Source organism: Bombina bombina, chromosome 9 (genome assembly GCF_027579735.1).
Source record: "Bombina bombina isolate aBomBom1 chromosome 9, aBomBom1.pri, whole genome shotgun sequence".
NCBI classification, from domain to species: Eukaryota; Metazoa; Chordata; class Amphibia; order Anura; family Bombinatoridae; genus Bombina; species Bombina bombina.
Window position 1 is genome coordinate 276,458,508 of NC_069507.1, and position 19,481 is coordinate 276,477,988.

Genomic DNA, 19,481 nt, shown 5'->3' on the forward strand with positions numbered 1-19,481 from the left:
GTACGTTTGTGTGTGTGTGTGTATATATATATATATATATATATATATATATATATATACATAAAACAAAAGAAGGAAAATGCTCAACAAATATAAATAAAGTTGAGTGTCTGAAACAGTCCTGCAGAGTGGGTGCAATTACATACACTTATCAGTATGGATGGGTCTTGGTGAATCACAAGAGTTGAAAGAGTTCCTTGTGTATAGAGTTTGTTTGTATCTGCAGAAAGTCAGTATTGCATATACTCAACCCTTCGCAGGGAAAGTCAATTGGGCAAGCCATCGGTCACAGTAACAACAGTGAATGATAAAGTCCCTGGTGGTGGGGATCCCTACCTCCTCTTCACGGCTGTATGGGCTAAACAGTTCCTCCAATGGGGTGCTGGGCTACCGCCTCCAGTTGTCGGCTCTGCTGCCTCTTTGTCCTCGCCAGTGGTAAGCCCTCCGCTACTCTCGGACGATGCCTCAGTTGAAGGATACGTCCACCAATATGTCAGCTGTTTTGCTCAATCTCTAATTCCACTCAGGAATGAACGTGCAGGATCGGATTCACTGGATAATGTAGCTGTCCAAACACGGCTCTCCAGGACCGTGCATTATAAATACTAACAAGAAAGGAGTTTTTTCTTTTGCTCAGTGGCTATTTAATGTACCATAAAAAAAAGTTTACAAAATGAAGCGCATTTGCAAAACACGTCAGTTCAATGCATGCTACCTAACAGATTGTCTGTGTAAACTTTTTTTGATGGTACATTAAAAAGCCACTGAGCAAAAGAATGGTCCACTCCTTTCTTGTTAGTATATATATACACACAGGTGGCCCTCGGTTTACAACGGTTCAATTTGCACCGTTTCAGAATAACAACCTTTTTTTTCAGTCATGTGACTGCTATTGAAAAGCATTGAGAAGCAGTGCATTGAATAAAATAGCCAGTAGGTGGAGCTGTCCGCTTGTGTTGCAGCAAAGATATGCAAGCCAAGTAAGCTGAAATTAATTAGTTTAACCAGACCTGATCTATCGAGCAGCTTGCAAAGGATCAAGATCTTCCTGTCTATAAATCAGTCCAGATTGGAATGCATAGAAAGAACTGTTTGCAGAAAAATGCAAGTGAAGTCTGTGTTGTGTGATTATTTTATTAGGTTTATAATGCTGTTTAGCAAATGTTTTTGTTTATTTAACTTAGTTTAATTATATATTCTGTGTTGTGTGATTATTTTATTAGGTTTATAATGCTGTTTAGCATTTAAAATCTTCATTTCAAAGCTTTAAAAATAATGTATTAGGTGTTACTTATGACAATTTTGAGAGGGACCTGGAACCTAACTCCCTCACTTTCCATTGGCTTACAGTATAAACTGGGTTTCAATTTACAACGGTAAGGTTTCGATTTACAACCATTCCTTCTGGAACCTAACCCCGGCGTAAACCGAGGGTTACCTGTATATATATATATATATATATATATATATATATAATACAAGTAGGAATCCTGATCACACCAAAGGAAACCCCAAGATATATGAGCGCTCCCAATATGGGTGGTATAGGATTAATCACAGTAAGCGACTAATTCAATAATGAAGGATAGCACTCAACCACTTATATCACCTGCTGCTAATTTCTAAAATCAAAGAGATTTACCTCAAGATCTCTTTTAACACTGATATCAAATACAAGAATATAGAAAGCGCAGGTTACTATAATGGGTTTAGTACATATTGCTAAACGTAAAGAAAACCATATATATACTGTATATATATATATATAGAGAGAGAGAGAGAGAAAGAGAAATTCACAATACTCTCATCATAAATATAAATATATGTTCAGTTTAAAAGAAAACCCAGATGAATTACAACAGTTCTCCTTCAGGTCAATATGTGCAGGACCTCTTGTTTAATCCCCTTTTGGGTGTCCACTTACTTTATATTACCTCAATCACTATGAGGTAAGTATTAAACGTATCTGGTGTATCCACCTTGTATTGGCCTTTTAAAGGGACTTGTTTGGGATGGTAATGCCTCTTGTCAGTGGTAGAAACCTCCAGGTTGTATGCTTTTCCAAGATTGGTCACTGTTTGTAGTTCTCAATCGAATATATAGCATAGCCATCCAATCCCCTTTCCATACAAGCAAGTGGCGTGCTTATATGCCCAACGCCTTCACTACCAGTACACCAACTGGATAATCATGGTATTTCACTAATTTTCCTATTAGGCAGTGTATCTCACAAAGTAGATAGCACATAAGTCAGATCCCATTTGGTAATCCTGATGCTTTCAGCAAACAAAGGAGAAGTGTCTTTAAATCTAAAAAAGTAGCCCCAGTTGGCAAATCAGATCACAAACAGCATTTAAAACCAGAAAACAGACCCAGCATGCACTTTATATCACAAACAGTAGCCTTGATGTTTTCAGAAGCATAAAAAGACTCCAAATCCGAAGACAGGATAGACACACACTAAGGAGGTAATCCATCATTCAAGATAGGTTGATTAGGTAGATTTTCTGTCTTGCTCTGCTAAAAACCAACCACATATTAAACCTGTGTCTGCTGACAGATTTTCATAACAACAGGACTTTTACTAATATTTACAACCTATCTATAAGGACGGAACAGCCATGAAATTCCAGGCAATTATCTTCTAAACAAAGGATCTGTACAGCTAACCCCAAACATACATTTTGACCTAGATGGGCCACACCGGGGAGGGTAAGGTGGAACCAAGGAAATAAACTGGGAGGGTGAGGTGGTGCCAAGGACATGGACTGGGTGGTCCTGTAGGGAGGGTCTTTTGGTACTAGGGGCATTGGCTGGGTGGTCCTGTAGGGAGGGTCAGGTGGTACCAGGGGGGTCAGGTGGCCCTGTAAGGAGGGTCAGGTGGTACCAGGGCATGGGTTAGTTGGTCCTGTAGGGAGGGTCAGGTGGCACCAGGGGCATGGGCTGGACACTCCTAAAGGGAGGGTAAGGTGGTACCAAGGGCATGGGCCATGTGGTCCTATAGGGAGGGCCATGGTGGTACCATGGGTGTGAACTGAATGGTCCTGTAGGGAGGGTCAGGTGGTACTAGGGGCATAAGCTTGGTTGTCCTATAGGGAATGTTAGGTGGTTGTAGGGGTATTGGCTGGGTGGTCCTGTAGGGAGGGTCAGGTGGTACCAAGGGTGTGAACTGAGTGGTCCTGTAGGGAGGGTCAGGTGGTACTAGGGACATAAGCTTGGTTGTCCTATAGGGAATGTTAGGTGGTACTAGGGGCATTGGCTGGGTGGTCCTGTAGGGAGGGTCAGGTGGTACCAGGGGGATCAGGTGGCCCTATAGAAAGGGTCAGGTTGTATCAGGGCATGGGTCGGTTGGTCCTGTAGGGAGGGTCAGGTGGTACCAGGGTCATGGGCTGGGTGGTCCTAAAGGGAGGGTAAGGTGGTACTAAGGGCATGGACTGGGTGGTCCTGTAGGGAGGGTGAGGTGGTGCTAAGGACATGAACTGGGAGGTCCTGTAGGGAGGGTCAGGTGGTACTAGGGGCATTGGCTGGGTGGTCCTGTAGGGAGGGTCAGGTGGTACTAGGGGCACTGGCTGGGTGGTCCTGTAGGGAATGTCAGGTGGGGCATGGGCCGGATATGTCAGGTGGTACTAGGGGCCTGGGCCAGGTGGCCCTGTAGGGAGGGTTCTGGTGGTACTAAGGGCATTGGCTGGTTTGTCCTTTAGGGATAGTCAGGTGGTACCAAGTGTGTGGGCTGGGTGGTCCTGTAGGGAGAGTCAGGTGGTACTAGGGGCATTGGCTGTGTGGTCCTGTAGGGAAGGTCAAGTGGGGCATGGGCCGGGTATGTCAGGTGGTACTAGGGGACTGGGCCAGGTGGCCCTGTAGGGAGGGTTCTGGTGGTATTAAGGGCATTGGCTGGGTTGTCCTTTAGGGAAGGTCAGGTGGTACCAAGTACATGGGCCGGTGTTCCTGTAGGGAGAGTCAGGTGGTACTAGGGGCATTGGCTGTGTGGTCCTGTAGGGAGGGTCAGGTAGTTTCAGGGGCATGGACTGGGTGGTCCGGTAAGATAAGTCAGGTGGTACCAAGGGCATGGGCTCGGTAGTCCTGTAGGGACGGTATGGTGGTACTAGGGGCATTGGCTGGGTGGTCCTGTAGGGACAGTCAGGTGGTACCATGGGCATGGCCTGGGTGGTCCTTTAGGGAGGGTCAGGTGGTACCAAGGGCATGGGCTCAGTGGTCCTGTAAGAAGGGTCAGGTGGTACCAGGGGCATTGGCTGGGCGGTCCTGTAGGGAGGGTCAGGTGGCACCAGGGGGGCCAGGTGGTCTTGTAGGGAGGGTCAGGTGGTACCAAGGGCATGGGCTGGGTGGTCCAGTATGGAGGGTCAGGTGGTACAAAGGCCATGGGCTGAGTAGTCATGTAGGGAGGATCAGGTGGTACTAGGGGCAAGAGCCGGGTTGTCCTGTAGGGAGGGCCAGGTGGTGCTATAGATACGGTGTGGATGGTCCTGTAGGGAGGTTCAGGTGATACCAGGGTTATTGGCTGGGTGGTCCTGAAGGGATCGTCAGGTGGTGCTATGGACCTGGTGTGGATGGTCCTGTAGGAATGGTCAGGTGGTGCCAGGGGTATTGGCTGGGTGGTCCTGAAGGGAGGGTCAGGTGGTACTAAGGGCATGGGCCAGGTAGTCCTGTAGGTAGAGGGCCAGGTGGTACTAAGGGCATGGGCTGGGTGGTCCTTAGGGAGGGTCAGGTGGTACTATGGACATGGGCTGGGTGGTAATGTAGGGAGGGCATGGGCTGGGTGGTCCTGTAGGGAGGGTCAGGTGGTACTAAGAGCCTGGGCTAGGTGGTCCTGTAGAGAGGGCCAGATGCTACTAGGGGCAAGAGCTGTGTGGTCCTGTAGGGACAGTCAGGTGGTACTAGGGGCATTGGCTGGGTGGTCCTGTAGGGAGGGTCAGGTGGTGCTATGGACATTGGCCCGGGTGGTCCTGTAGGGAGGGTCAGGTAGTACTAGGGGCATTGGTTGGATGGTCCTGTAGGGAGGTTCAGGTGGTACCAGGGGCATGGGCTGGATATTCTTGTAGGGAGGGTCAGGTGGTACTATGGACATGGGCAGGGTGGTCCTGTAGGGGGTGGGGTGGTTGGTACTAAGGCATGGGCTGGGTGGTCCTTAGGGAGGGTCAGGTGGTACTAAGGGCATGGGCTGGGTGGTCCTGTAGGGAGGGTCAGGTGGTACTAAGGGCGTGGGCTGGGTGGTCCTGTAGGGAGGGTCAGCTAGTACCAAGGGCATGGGCTGTGTGGTCCTGTAGGGAGGGTCAGGTGGTACAAAGGGCATGGACTGGGTGGTCCTGTAGGGAGCATCAGGTGGTACTAGGGGCAAGAGCCGGGTGATGCTGTAGGGAGGGCCAGGTAGTACTAGGGGAATTGGCTGGGTGGTCCTGTAGGGAGGGTCAGGTGGTGCTATGGACATGGGCTGGATGGTCCTATAGGGAGGGTCAGGTGGTACCAGGGGTATTGGCTGGGTGGTCCTGTAGGGAGGGTCAGGTGGTACTAAGAGACTGGGCTAGGTGGTCCTGTAGAGAGGGCCAGATGCTACTAGGGGCAAGAGCTGTGTGGTCCTGTAGGGACAGTCAGGTGGTACCAGGGGTATTGGCTGGGTGGTACTAAGGGCATGGTCCGGGTGGTCCAGTAGGGCGGGTCAGGTGGTACAAAGGGCATGGGCTGGGTGGTCCTGTAGGGAGCATCAGGTGGTACTAGGGGCAAGAGCCGGGTGATGCTGTAGGGAGGGCCAGGTGGTACTAGGGGAATTGGCTGGGTGGTCCTGTAGGGAGGGTCAGGTGGTGCTATGGACATGGGCTGGATGGTCCTATAGGGAGGGTCAGGTGGTACCAGGGGTATTGGCTGGGTGGTCCTGTAGGGAGGGTCAGGTGGTACTAAGAGACTGGGCTAGGTGGTCCTGTAGAGAGGGCCAGATGCTACTAGGGGCAAGAGCTGTGTGGTCCTGTAGGGACAGTCAGGTGGTACTAGGGGCATTGGCTGGGTGGTCCTGTAGGGAGGGTCAGGTGGTGCTATGGACATTGGCCCGGGTGGTCCTGTAGGGAGGGTCAGGTAGTACTAGGGGCATTGGTTGGATGGTCCTGTAGGGAGGTTCAGGTGGTACCAGGGGCATGGGCTGGATATTCTTGTAGGGAGGGTCAGGTGGTACTATGGACATGGGCAGGGTGGTCCTGTAGGGGGTGGGGTGGTTGGTACTAAGGCATGGGCTGGGTGGTCCTTAGGGAGGGTCAGGTGGTACTAAGGGCATGGGCTGGGTGGTCCTGTAGGGAGGGTCAGGTGGTACTAAGGGCGTGGGCTGGGTGGTCCTGTAGGGAGGGTCAGCTAGTACCAAGGGCATGGGCTGTGTGGTCCTGTAGGGAGGGTCAGGTGGTACAAAGGGCATGGACTGGGTGGTCCTGTAGGGAGCATCAGGTGGTACTAGGGGCAAGAGCCGGGTGATGCTGTAGGGAGGGCCAGGTAGTACTAGGGGAATTGGCTGGGTGGTCCTGTAGGGAGGGTCAGGTGGTGCTATGGACATGGGCTGGATGGTCCTATAGGGAGGGTCAGGTGGTACCAGGGGTATTGGCTGGGTGGTACTAAGGGCATGGGCCGGGTGGTCCAGTAGGGCGGGTCAGGTGGTACAAAGGGCATGGGCTGGGTGGTCCTGTAGGGAGCATCAGGTGGTACTAGGGGCAAGAGCCGGGTGATGCTGTAGGGAGGGCCAGGTGGTACTAGGGGAATTGGCTGGGTGGTCCTGTAGGGAGGGTCAGGTGGTGCTATGGACATGGGCTGGATGGTCCTATAGGGAGGGTCAGGTGGTACCAGGGGTATTGGCTGGGTGGTCCTGAAGGGAGGGTCAGGTGGTACTAAGGGCATGGGCCGGGTGGTCCTGTAGGGAGAGGGCCGGGTGGTAATAAGGGCACGGGCTGGGTGGTCCTTAGGGAGGGTCAGGTGGTACTATGGACATGGGACGGGTGGTGCTGTAGGAATGGCGCTGGGTGGTACAAAGGGCATTGGCTGGGTGGTACAGGTCCTTAGGGAGGGTCAGGTGGTACCAGGACAAGGGCTGGGTAGTCCTGTAGGGAGGGTCAGGTGGTACTAAGAGTATGGGTTGGGTGGTCCTGTAGGGAGGGTCAGGTGGTACTAAGAGCATGGGCTAGGTGGTCCTGTAGGGAGGGTCAGGTGCTACTAGGGGCAAGTCATGTGGTCCTGTAGGGACGGTAAAGTGGTACTAGGGGCAATTGGTGCTATGGACATGGGCTGGGTAGTCCTGTAGGGAGGGTCAGGTATTACTAGAGGCATTGGCTGGATGGTCCTGTAGGGAGGGTCAGGTTGTACCAGGGACATGGGCTGGATGGTCTTGTATAGAGGGTCAGGTGGTACTATGGACATGGGCCGGGTGGTCCTGTAGGGAGTGGGCCGGGTGGTACTAAAGGATAGGCTGGGTGGTCCTTACGGAGGGTCAGGTGGTACCAGGACAGGGGCTGGGTGGCCCTGTGGGGAGGGTCAGGTGGTACTAAGGACATGGGCTGGGTGGCCCTGTAGGGAGGGTCAGGTGGTACTAATGGCATGGTCTGGGTGGCCCTGTAGGTAGGGTCAGGTCGGTGGTATGAGGACATGGGCTGGGTGGTCCTATAGGGAGGCCGAGGGTCAGGTGGTACTAAAGACATGGTCTGGGTGGCCCTGTAGGTAGGGTCAGGTCGGTGGTATGAGGACATGGGCTGGGTGGTCCTATAGGGAGGCCGAGGGTCAGGTGGTACTAAAGACATGGTCTGGGTGGCCCTGTAGGTAGGGTCAGGTCGGTGGTATGAGGACATGGGCTGGGTGGTCCTATAGGGAGGCCGAGGGTCAGGTGGTACTAAAGACATGGTCTGGGTGGCCCTGTAGGTAGGGTCAGGTCGGTGGTATGAGGACATGGGCTGGATGGTCCTATAGGGAGGCCGAGGGTCCGGTGGTACTAAAGACATGGGCTGGGTGGTCCTGTGAGAGCACTAGGTTATAGTTATCGCTCGGGGGTCAAGTTGTGTGTTTAAAGAGCACTTCGGGCTTATTTCCCTATGAATGGTTACAGACACCTCACGCAGTAGCCGGTACGGGCACAGTTACCAGGCAGGCAGTGGGTAGTAACACCGAATTCCTTCTGACCTGTCACTGGCAGATGCTGCCCACACTTAATATGGCGGTAATATGTCAGGCTGTGATCACGTGACTGCACATCTTCACCTGATATTGCTATGGTAACTGCGTGACATCTGGGGCAAGGGGAAAATGGCAGCCGAGGTGGATTACGAGTCCGTGTTATGTGTGAAACCCGATATCAGCGTGTACCGAATCCCACCCCGGGCCTCTAACCGGGGGTACAGGTCAGTGTGAGGCCCGCAGCGGTGTCAGGCGGCCTGAGACAAAAAAAATACACAGGGACTGAGAGGCATGAGACAAAAAAATACACAGGGACTGAGAGGCCTGAGACAAAAAAATACACAGGGACTGAGAGGCCTGAGACAGAAACACACAGGGACTGAGAGGCCTGAGACAAAAAAAAAATACACAGGGACTGAGAGGCCTGAGACAAAAAAAAAATACACAGGGACTGAGAGGCCTGAGACAGAAACACACAGGGACTGAGAGGCCTGAGACAGAAACACACAGGGACTGAGAGGCCTGAGACAGAAACACACAGGGACTGAGAGAGGTCCGAGACAGAAACACACAGGGACTGAGAGAGGCCTGAGACAGAAACACACAGGGACTGAGAGGCCTGAGACAGAAACACACAGGGACTGAGAGGCCTGAGACAGAAACACACAGGGACTGAGAGGCCTGAGACAGAAACACACAGGGACTGAGAGGCCTGAGACAGAAACACACAGGGACTGAGAGGCCTGAGACAGAAACACACAGGGACTGAGAGAGGCCTGAGACAGAAACACACAGGGACTGAGAGGCCTGAGACAGAAACACACAGGGACTGAGAGGCCTGAGACAGAAACACACAGGGACTGAGAGGCCTGAGACAGAAACACACAGGGACTGAGAGAGGCCCGAGACAGAAACACACAGGGACTGAGAGGCCTGAGACAGAAACACACAGGGACTGAGAGAGGCCTGAGACAGAAACACACAGGGACTGAGAGGCCTGAGACAGAAACACACAGGGACTGAGAGAGGCCTGAGACAGAAACACACAGGGACTGAGAGGCCTGAGACAGAAACACACAGGGACTGAGAGAGGCCTGAGACAGAAACACACAGGGACTGAGAGGCCTGAGACAGAAACACACAGGGACTGAAAGGCCTGAGACAGAAACACACAGGGACTGAGAGGCCTGAGACAGAAACACACAGGGACTGAGAGGCCTGAGACAGAAACACACAGGGACTGAGAGGCCTGAGACAGAAACACACAGGGACTGAGAGGCCTGAGACAGAAACACACAGGGACTGAGAGGCCTGAGACAGAAACACACAGGGACTGAGAGAGGCCCGAGACAGAAACACACAGGGACTGAGAGAGGCCCGAGACAGAAACACACAGGGACTGAGAGGCCTGAGACAGAAACACACAGGGACTGAGAGAGGCCTGAGACAGAAACACACAGGGACTGAGAGGCCTGAGACAGAAACACACAGGGACTGAGAGAGGCCTGAGACAGAAACACACAGGGACTGAGAGGCCTGAGACAGAAACACACAGGGACTGAGAGGCCTGAGACAGAAACACACAGGGACTGAGAGGCCTGAGACAGAAACACACAGGGACTGAGAGAGGCCCGAGACAGAAACACACAGGGACTGAGAGGCCTGAGACAGAAACACACAGGGACTGAGAGAGGCCCGAGACAGAAACACACAGGGACTGAGAGAGGCCCGAGACAGAAACACACAGGGACTGAGAGGCCCGAGACAGAAACACACAGGGACTGAGAGAGGCCTGAGACAGAAACACACAGGGACTGAGAGGCCTGAGACAGAAACACACAGGGACTGAGAGGCCTGAGACAGAAACACACAGGGACTGAGAGGCCTGAGACAGAAACACACAGGGACTGAGAGAGGCCTGAGACAGAAACACACAGGGACTGAGAGAGGCCTGAGACAGAAACACACAGGGACTGAGAGGCCTGAGACAGAAACACACAGGGACTGAGAGGCCTGAGACAGAAACACACAGGGACTGAGAGAGGCCTGAGACAGAAACACACAGGGACTGAGAGAGGCCTGAGACAGAAACACACAGGGACTGAGAGGCCTGAGACAGAAACACACAGGGACTGAGAGGCCTGAGACAGAAACACACAGGGACTGAGAGGCCTGAGACAGAAACACACAGGGACTGAGAGGCCTGAGACAGAAACACACAGGGACTGAGAGGCCTGAGACAGAAACACACAGGGACTGAGAGGCCTGAGACAGAAACACACAGGGACTGAGAGGCCCGAGACAGAAACACACAGGGACTGAGAGAGGCCCGAGACAGAAACACACAGGGACTGAGAGAGGCCCGAGACAGAAACACACAGGGACTGAGAGTCCTGAGACAGAAACACACAGGGACTGAGAGAGGCCTGAGACAGAAACACACAGGGACTGAGAGGCCTGAGACAGAAACACACAGGGACTGAGAGAGGCCTGAGACAGAAACACACAGGGACTGAGAGAGGCCCGAGACAGAAACACACAGGGACTGAGAGAGGCCCGAGACAGAAACACACAGGGACTGAGAGAGGCCCGAGACAGAAACACACAGGGACTGAGAGGCCCGAGACAGAAACACACAGGGACTGAGAGGCCTGAGACAGAAACACACAGGAACTGAGAGGCCTGAGACAGAAACACACAGGGACTGAGAGAGGCCTGAGACAGAAACACACAGGGACTGAGAGAGGCCTGAGACAGAAACACACAGGGACAGAGAGAGGCCTGAGACAGAAACACACAGGGACTGAGAGGCCTGAGACAGAAACACACAGGGACTGAGAGGCCTGAGACAGAAACACACAGGGACTGAGAGGCCTGAGACAGAAACACACAGGGACTGAGAGGCCTGAGACAGAAACACACAGGGACTGAGAGGCCTGAGACAGAAACACACAGGGACTGAGAGGCCTGAGACAGAAACACACAGGGACTGAGAGGCCTGAGACAGAAACACACAGGGACTGAGAGGCCTGAGACAGAAACACACAGGGACTGAGAGGCCTGAGACAGAAACACACAGGGACTGAGAGGCCTGAGACAGAAACACACAGGGACTGAGAGGCCTGAGACAGAAACACACAGGGACTGAGAGGCCTGAGACAGAAACACACAGGGACTGAGAGGCCTGAGACAGAAACACACAGGGACTGAGAGGCCTGAGACAGAAACACACAGGGACTGAGAGGCCTGAGACAGAAACACACAGGGACTGAGAGGCCTGAGACAGAAACACACAGGGACTGAGAGGCCTGAGACAGAAACACACAGGGACTGAGAGGCCTGAGACAGAAACACACAGGGACTGAGAGGCCTGAGACAGAAACGCACAGGGACTGAGAGGCCTGAGACAGAAACGCACAGGGACCGAGAGGCCTGAGACAGAAACGCACAGGGACCGAGAGGCCTGAGACAGAAACGCACAGGGACCGAGAGGCCTGAGACAGAAACGCACAGGGACCGAGAGGCCTGAGACAGAAACGCACAGGGACCGAGAGGCCTGAGACAGAAACGCACAGGGACCGAGAGGCCTGAGACAGAAACACACAGGGACCGAGAGGCCTGAGACAGAAACACACAGGGACCGAGAGGCCTGAGACAGAAACACACAGGGACCGAGAGGCCTGAGACAGAAACACACAGGGACCGAGAGGCCTGAGACAGAAACACACAGGGACCGAGAGGCCTGAGACAGAAACACACAGGGACCGAGAGGCCTGAGACAGAAACACACAGGGACCGAGAGGCCTGAGACAGAAACACACAGGGACCGAGAGGCCTGAGACAGAAACACACAGGGACCGAGAGGCCTGAGACAGAAACACACAGGGACCGAGAGGCCTGAGACAGAAACACACAGGGACCGAGAGGCCTGAGACAGAAACACACAGGGACCGAGAGGCCTGAGACAGAAACACACAGGGACCGAGAGGCCTGAGACAGAAACACTCAGGGACTGAGAGAGCTAGCTTGAAATTACTTACTGATTACTACTTTCTCACCTTTAGGGCATCTGACTGGAAGCTTGACCAACCTGATTGGACAGGAAGAATGCGGGTGACATCCAAAGGCAAAGTAGCTTATGTGAAGCTGGAGGACAAAGTGTCAGGTACCTCAGATGAACCCAGATCCTCCCATGTGAGGAAAACCCGCTAACCTGACCCACACCCCCCCATGTGAGGAAAACCCGCTAACCTGACCCCCCATGTGAGGAAAACCCGCTAACCTGACCCAGACCCCCCCATGTGAGGAAAACCTGCTAACCTGACCCAGACCCCCCATGACAGGAAAACCTGCTAACCTGACCCAGACCCCCCATGACAGGAAAACCCGCTAACCTGACCCACACCCCCCCATGTGAGGAAAACCCGCTAACCTTACCCAGATCCGCCCCATGACAGGAAAACCCGCTAACCTGACCCAGACCCCCCATGTGAGGAAAACCCGCTAACCTTACCCAGATCCGCCCCATGACAGGAAAACCCGCTAACCTGACCCAGACCCCCCATGTGAGGAAAACCCGCTAACCTTACCCAGATCCGCCCCATGTGAGGAAAACCCGCTAACCTTACCCAGATCCGCCCCATGTGAGGAAAACCCGCTAACCTAACCCACACCCCCCCATGACAGGAAAACCCGCTAACCTGACCCACCCCCCCCATGTGAGGAAAACCCGCTAACCTTACCCACACCCCCACATGACAGGAAAACCCGCTAACCTGACCCAGATCCGCCCCATGTGAGGAAAACCCGCTAACCTTACCCACACCCCCACATGACAGGAAAACCCGCTAACCTGACCCAGATCCGCCCCATGTGAGGAAAACCCGCTAACCTGACCCAGATCCGCCCCATGTGAGGAAAACCCGCTAACCTAACCCACACCCCCCCATGACAGGAAAACCCGCTAACCTGACCCACACCCCCCCATGTGAGGAAAACCCGCTAACCTTACCCACACCCCCACATGTGAGGAAAACCCGCTAACCTTACCCACACCCCCACATGACAGGAAAACCCGCTAACCTGACCCAGACCCCCCATGTGAGGAAAACCCGCTAACCTGACCCACACCCCCCCATGTGAGGAAAACCCACTAACCTTACCCACACCCCCACATGACAGGAAAACCCGCTAACCTGACCCAGACCCCCCATGTGAGGAAAACCCGCTAACCTTACCCAGATCCGCCCCATGTGAGGAAAACCCGCTAACCTAACCCACACCCCCCCATGACAGGAAAACCCGCTAACCTGACCCACACCCCCCCATGTGAGGAAAACCCGCTAACCTGACCCAGATCCGCCCCATGTGAGGAAAACCCGCTAACCTTACCCAGATCCGCCCCATGTGAGGAAAACCCGCTAACCTGACCCAGATCCGCCCCATGTGAGGAAAACCCGCTAACCTTACCCAGATCCGCCCCATGTGAGGAAAACCCGCTAACCTAACCCAGATCCGCCCCATGTGAGGAAAACCTGCTAACCTTACCCAGATCCGCCCCATGTGAGGAAAACCCGCTAACCTTACCCAGATCCGCCCCATGTGAGGAAGACCCGCTAACCTTACCCAGATCCGCCCCATGTGAGGAAAACCCGCTAACCTGACCCACACCCCCCCATGTGAGGAAAACCCGCTAACCTTACCCAGATCCGCCCCATGTGAGGAAAACCCGCTAACCTTACCCAGATCCGCCCCATGTGAGCAAAACCCGCTAACCTGACCCACACCCCCCATGTGAGGAAAACCCGCTAACCTTACCCAGATCCGCCCCATGTGAGGAAAACCCGCTAACCTTACCCAGGTCCGCCCCATGTGAGGAAAACCCGCTAACCTGACCCACACCCCCCCATGTGAGGAAAACCCGCTAACCTGACCCACACCCCCCCATGTGAGGAAAACCCGCTAACCTGACCCACACCCCCCCATGTGTGGAAAACCCGCTAACCTAACCCACACCCCCCATGTGAGGAAGACCCGCTAACCTGACCCAGACCCCCCATGTGAGGAAGACCCGCTAACCTTACCCAGATCCGCCCCATGTGAGGAAAACCCGCTAACCTTACCCAGATCCGCCCCATGTGAGGAAAACCCGCTAACCTGACCCACACCCCCCCATGTGAGGAAAACCCGCTAATCTAACCCACACCCCCCATGTGAGGAAGACCCGCTAACCTGACCCAGACCCCCCATGTGAGGAAGACCCGCTAACCTTACCCAGATCCGCCCCATGTGAGGAAAACCCGCTAACCTAACCCACACCCCCCCATGTGAGGAAGACCCGCTAACCTTACCCAGATCCGCCCCATGTGAGGAAAACCCGCTAACCTAACCCACACCCCCCCATGTGAGGAAGACCTGCTAACCTTACCCAGATCCCCTAGTGAGATTTGTATGTATTCACAGACTGTGCCAGCTCAGGAGAGGAAATAGAAGAGTGCACAGTTTGATACTAAATATAGTGATGTGTCGCCTGCATAGCTACATAAACATTTTAGGAGAACGCTTGCTTGTATAACATTCTTATCACAGTACTAGGAAGATTTCTTAGATAATCTCACTGGAGAGCTTTAGATCATCGGCTTATAGAGAGAAATGACCGTTCTCACTTTTTAGTCATTTTTGTTTGCCCTTTATATATTTACCTGACCTGGAGTGGTAATTCCGCTGTCAGTAATCTTCTCTCCCACCCCAGGTGAGCTCTTTGCTCAGGCTCCTGTTGATCAGTTTCCTGGGCTAGCGGTGGAGACTGTGACTGATTCCAGTCGGTACTTTGTGCTCAGAATTCAGGATGGAAATGGTAAGTGAAGAACACGGGGATATAGGGGTTAGAGAGGAGGGGAAGGGGGGGTACATATGACAGGGGACAGTGTCTCATACAGATGAGAGGACAGTATGACATACAGATGAGGGGACAGTGTGACATACAGATGAGGTGACAGGGGACAGTGTGACATACAGATGAGGTGACAGGGGACAGTGTGACATACAGATGAGGTGACAGGGGACAGTGTGACATACAGATCAGGGGACAGTGTGACATACAGATGAGGTGACAGGGGACAGTGTGACATACAGATCAGGGGACAGTGTGACATACAGATCAGGGGACAGTGTGACATACAGATGAGGTGACAGGGGACAGTGTGACATACAGATCAGGGGACAGTGTGACATACAGATGAGGTGACAGGGGACAGTGTGACATACAGATGAGGTGATGGGGGAGGTACAGGCAGTGGGACATATAAGATGTGACAGGTGGGTATGTGACATAGAGGTGACGGGTGGGAGGTACAGACAGTGGGACATGTGACAGTATGACATACAGATTAGGTGCTAGGGGACAGTGTGACATACAGAGGAGGTGACAGGGAACATTTTGACATACAGATGAGGTGACAGTGTAACATACAGATGAGGTGACAGGGGGCAGTGTGACATATAGATGAGGTGATAGGTTGTACAGGCAGTGGTACACATGACAGGTGACAGTGTGAAATACAGATGAGGTGACGGGACAGTGTGACATACAGAGGAGGGGACAGTGTGACATACAAAGGAGGGGACAGTGTGACATACAAAGGAGGGGACAGTTTGACACACAGATGAGGGGACAGTGGGAAATACAGATGAGGTGACGGGACAGTGTGACATACAGACGAGGGGACAGTGTGACATACAGATGAGGGGACAGTGTGACATACAGATGAGGGGACAGTGTGACATACAGATGAGGGGACAGTGTGACATACAGAGGAGGGGACAGTTTGACACACAGATGAGGGGACAGTGTGATATACAGATGAGGGGACAGTGGGAAATACAGATGAGGTGACGGGACAGTGTGACATACAGATGAGGGGACAGTGTGACATACAGAGGAGGGGACAGTGTGACATACAGAGGAGGGGACAGTGTGACACACAGAGGAGGAGGGGACAGTGTGACACACAGAGGAGGAGGGGACAGTGTGACACACAGAGGAGGAGGGGACAGTGTGACACACAGAGGAGGAGGGGACAGTGTGACACTCAGATGAGGGGACAGTGTGACATACAGATGAGGGGACAGTGTGATATACAGATGAGGGGACAGTGGGAAATACAGATGAGGTGACGGGACAGTGTGACATACAGATGAGGGGACAGTGTGACATACAGAGGAGGGGACAGTGTGACATACAGAGGAGGGGACAGTGTGACACACAGAGGAGGAGGGGACAGTGTGACACACAGAGGAGGAGGGGACAGTGTGACACACAGAGGAGGAGGGGACAGTGTGACACACAGAGGAGGAGGGGACAGTGTGACATACAGATGAGGGGACAGTGTGATATACAGATGAGGGGACAGTGGGAAATACAGATGAGGTGACGGGACAGTGTGACATACAGATGAGGGGACAGTGTGACATACAGAGGAGGGGGCAGTGTGACACACAGAGGAGGAGGGGACAGTGTGACACACAGAGGAGGAGGGGACAGTGTGACACTCAGATGAGGGGGGGACAGTGTGACACTCAGATGAGGGGGGGACAGTGTGACACTCAGATGAGGGGACAGGCACATAAGGGCCGGGGGTAACACTTATACAACTCATGTTCTTGTCTGGGGAGTGCCATGTTGTTTGGAATAATAATTTGTATACGATCCTCTCTCTCCCTCAGGAAGAAGCGCTTTCATTGGCATAGGGTTTTCAGATCGTGGTGATGCTTTTGACTTCAATGTTACTTTGCAGGATCATTTTAAGTAAGTTTATAACTGATCATGTTAGAGGGATATAGTGAGATACCTGCTCCTCGTTTGTTGTCTGGGTTAGAGCACGAGGGCTCCACACTCTGATCTGTCTTTTTTATGCAGGTGGGTGAAGCAGGAGTCAGACTTCTCAAAGGAACCTCAAGGGCAGGACAACCAACCGAAGCTAGATTTGGGTTTTAAAGAAGGTCAAACTATTAAGCTGAATATTGGGGTATGTGTTCATATATATTCCTGCTTTGTTTTCCCATTAGTAGTTAGTAAGATATGGCCCCTACTACAAAATAGGGCCACAATACAAAATGCTTGTTTTTTTTCATACTGTAAGGCCCAGCTTAGTAGTCATGGTGGAGTAGCCTACAAGGCTTTCACATTGCACACCGACCTCTTGTTTGTTTGTCCTGAGGATGACGTGCCCCAGGTGACACTGAGCTGTGTGTGGGTCATCCGTTCAGATTCCTAATATATGTAATGAAATTGTCTAAGGTTTCCACACTAGTATTTCCTTTCTCTCAGCTGCACTTAGTCAGAGAAATCTGCACCGTGACAGTTCCCTGGGGACTGGAGCTGAAATACCCCTGGAGTATATCATGGGGTGAAAACGCTCATTACTGTTACGGTGCTCGTTCATCTTTCTTCTTCTTTCTCAGAACATTAAAAAGCGTGACGGCCCTTGTAAGCCTCGAGGCAATGCAGGATCTGGGGGCATTTCCCTCCTCCCACCCCCTCCCGGTGGTAAAGTCATTGCACCCCCTGCCCCTGTAGTAACATCAGTACCTGTTGCCAATCACGTGACCCCTCCACCCCTGCAGCCTGGCAAAAACACGTCAGCCAGCCCAGGTAATGGCACTGTCAGCCCCATGTTAACCCCCAACCCCCACCGTGAGGTCCTTGGCTTGTAACAGCTGCTTTCTGCTTCTTTTCTCAGACATCCTGCTGGATTTGGATTCTCCAGCACCAGAAGCTAAACCCACTGCTGCCTCACTAGACATCTGGGGAGATTTCAACACTGCATCAAGGTCAGTATGAATGGTGAGTGCTGCCTGATGGGCCAGGACTGGCACATACATGTCCTGTTATAAGAACAAGAACATTTTTGCTCCTTTTTCTGTGAAAAATTTCAGTTCCAAAAAACTTCTGAAGCGTCTACAGTTACTGTTTGCTTAATCATGTTCAGTATTGTTAAGAAGCTGCACAGGTATTTGTGTTATTAGCAGTTGTCTAATGATGAATAAAGTGATAATTGTATATGCACCATACATAAACGCCCCTTTAATTTGTACAAGTTTCCCCTGGTAGCCATTTCCTCTGTCTCCTTTTTGTCTACCTGTAATCGTTTTATCAGATACTGTCTAAAAGTCATTCATCCTGCCACCCCCCACCTCTAATTTGCAAGTGTGTAACTCATGGCTAGCTAAGACTGCCTGTAACAGCTGCTTAAAATCATTTCATTACTTTTTACTGCTACATATAGAGTAGGCCTAAGGCTCATTTTTGGTAGCTCCATGTTACAAGTAGCGGAGTTACTCACTGGAGGTGGTAACTGCAGACCGACTAACAGGTAAACTTACTAATTATACACCTACACAATGCTCGCTATGACTTTTCTGCTCTCTCTGTCTTCCCTTCTAAAAATCACTGCATGTCCCTATAACAATCCCCACACTATCCATATCTCACCCTCCCTTCTCTCATCCCCTATGCTGTCCTCTCATGAACTGCTCTGTGTCATTAGAAACACTTCCCCCTCTAACTCTCCTGTGTCTAACCATTCCCGCTCCTACAAATCTCACTCTCACCTTCTGTCTCTCTCACTGCTACTACTGCTTGCTGCTGGTGATATCTCTCATAACCCTGGCCCTGCAGCAATCACCACACTTTTACATTCTCGCTCCATCTCCAACTGCAAAAATTCTAGGTCACGCAATACCAACAATCTCATCTCCATTAACACACAGCGCCTATCCCCTCCCTTTTCTTGCGCCCTCTGGAACGCTCGCTCCGTCTGTAACAAACTTACAACTGTTCACGACCTGTTTTGTTTTCAACGCTTTCTACCTTTTAGCAATTACTGAAACCTGGCTATCTTCCTCTGACACTGCTTCCATTGCTGCTCTCACACACATTGGCGGTCTCCACTTTAGCCACACACCGAGGCCAGGTGAGAGACATGGTGGCGGTGTTGGAATCTTACTCCCCCCCTCCTGCTCCTATCAGTACCTATCTCCATTTCCATCTCTCTCCTTTTCTTCCTTTTGAGGTCCACTGCATTCGCCTGTTCTCCCCTCTCTCTCTCAGAGTGGCAGTTATCTATCGCCCCCCTGGACCAACCTCCCAATTCCTTGACAACTTCGCTGCCTGGCTTCCTTACTTTCTCTCTACAAATACACCTGCTCTAATTCTAGGGGACTTCAACATCCCCATTGACAACCCATCTGCCCCTTCTGCCTCTAAACTTCTCTCACTCACTAACTCCTTCAGCCTCTCACAATCCACGCTATTCCCTACCCACCGTGATGGA

General features: G+C 52.3%; 1 protein-coding gene across 2 annotated transcripts in view; it reads left to right on the plus strand.

Moving 5' to 3' along the window:
* Positions 1 to 7,897: 7,897 nt before the first annotated feature.
* The window catches only part of LOC128640324 (adaptin ear-binding coat-associated protein 1), a 64,018-nt gene continuing 52,434 nt past the window's right edge, over positions 7,898 to 19,481 (plus strand). Inside the window, exons 1-7 of one of the 2 annotated variants that reach the window (XM_053692815.1) lie at positions 7,898 to 8,372; positions 12,213 to 12,313; positions 14,900 to 15,004; positions 16,873 to 16,954; positions 17,066 to 17,174; positions 17,611 to 17,800; positions 17,889 to 17,992. In XM_053692815.1, coding sequence (XP_053548790.1) covers positions 8,278 to 8,372; positions 12,213 to 12,313; positions 14,900 to 15,004; positions 16,873 to 16,954; positions 17,066 to 17,174; positions 17,611 to 17,800; positions 17,889 to 17,989 — 783 coding nt within the window. In that variant the 5' untranslated portion in view covers positions 7,898 to 8,277 and the 3' untranslated portion in view covers positions 17,990 to 17,992. The remainder of the gene's footprint in view (positions 8,373 to 12,212; positions 12,314 to 14,899; positions 15,005 to 16,872; positions 16,955 to 17,065; positions 17,175 to 17,610; positions 17,801 to 17,888; positions 17,993 to 19,481) is intronic. The other variant, XM_053692814.1, reaches the window with a different exon arrangement.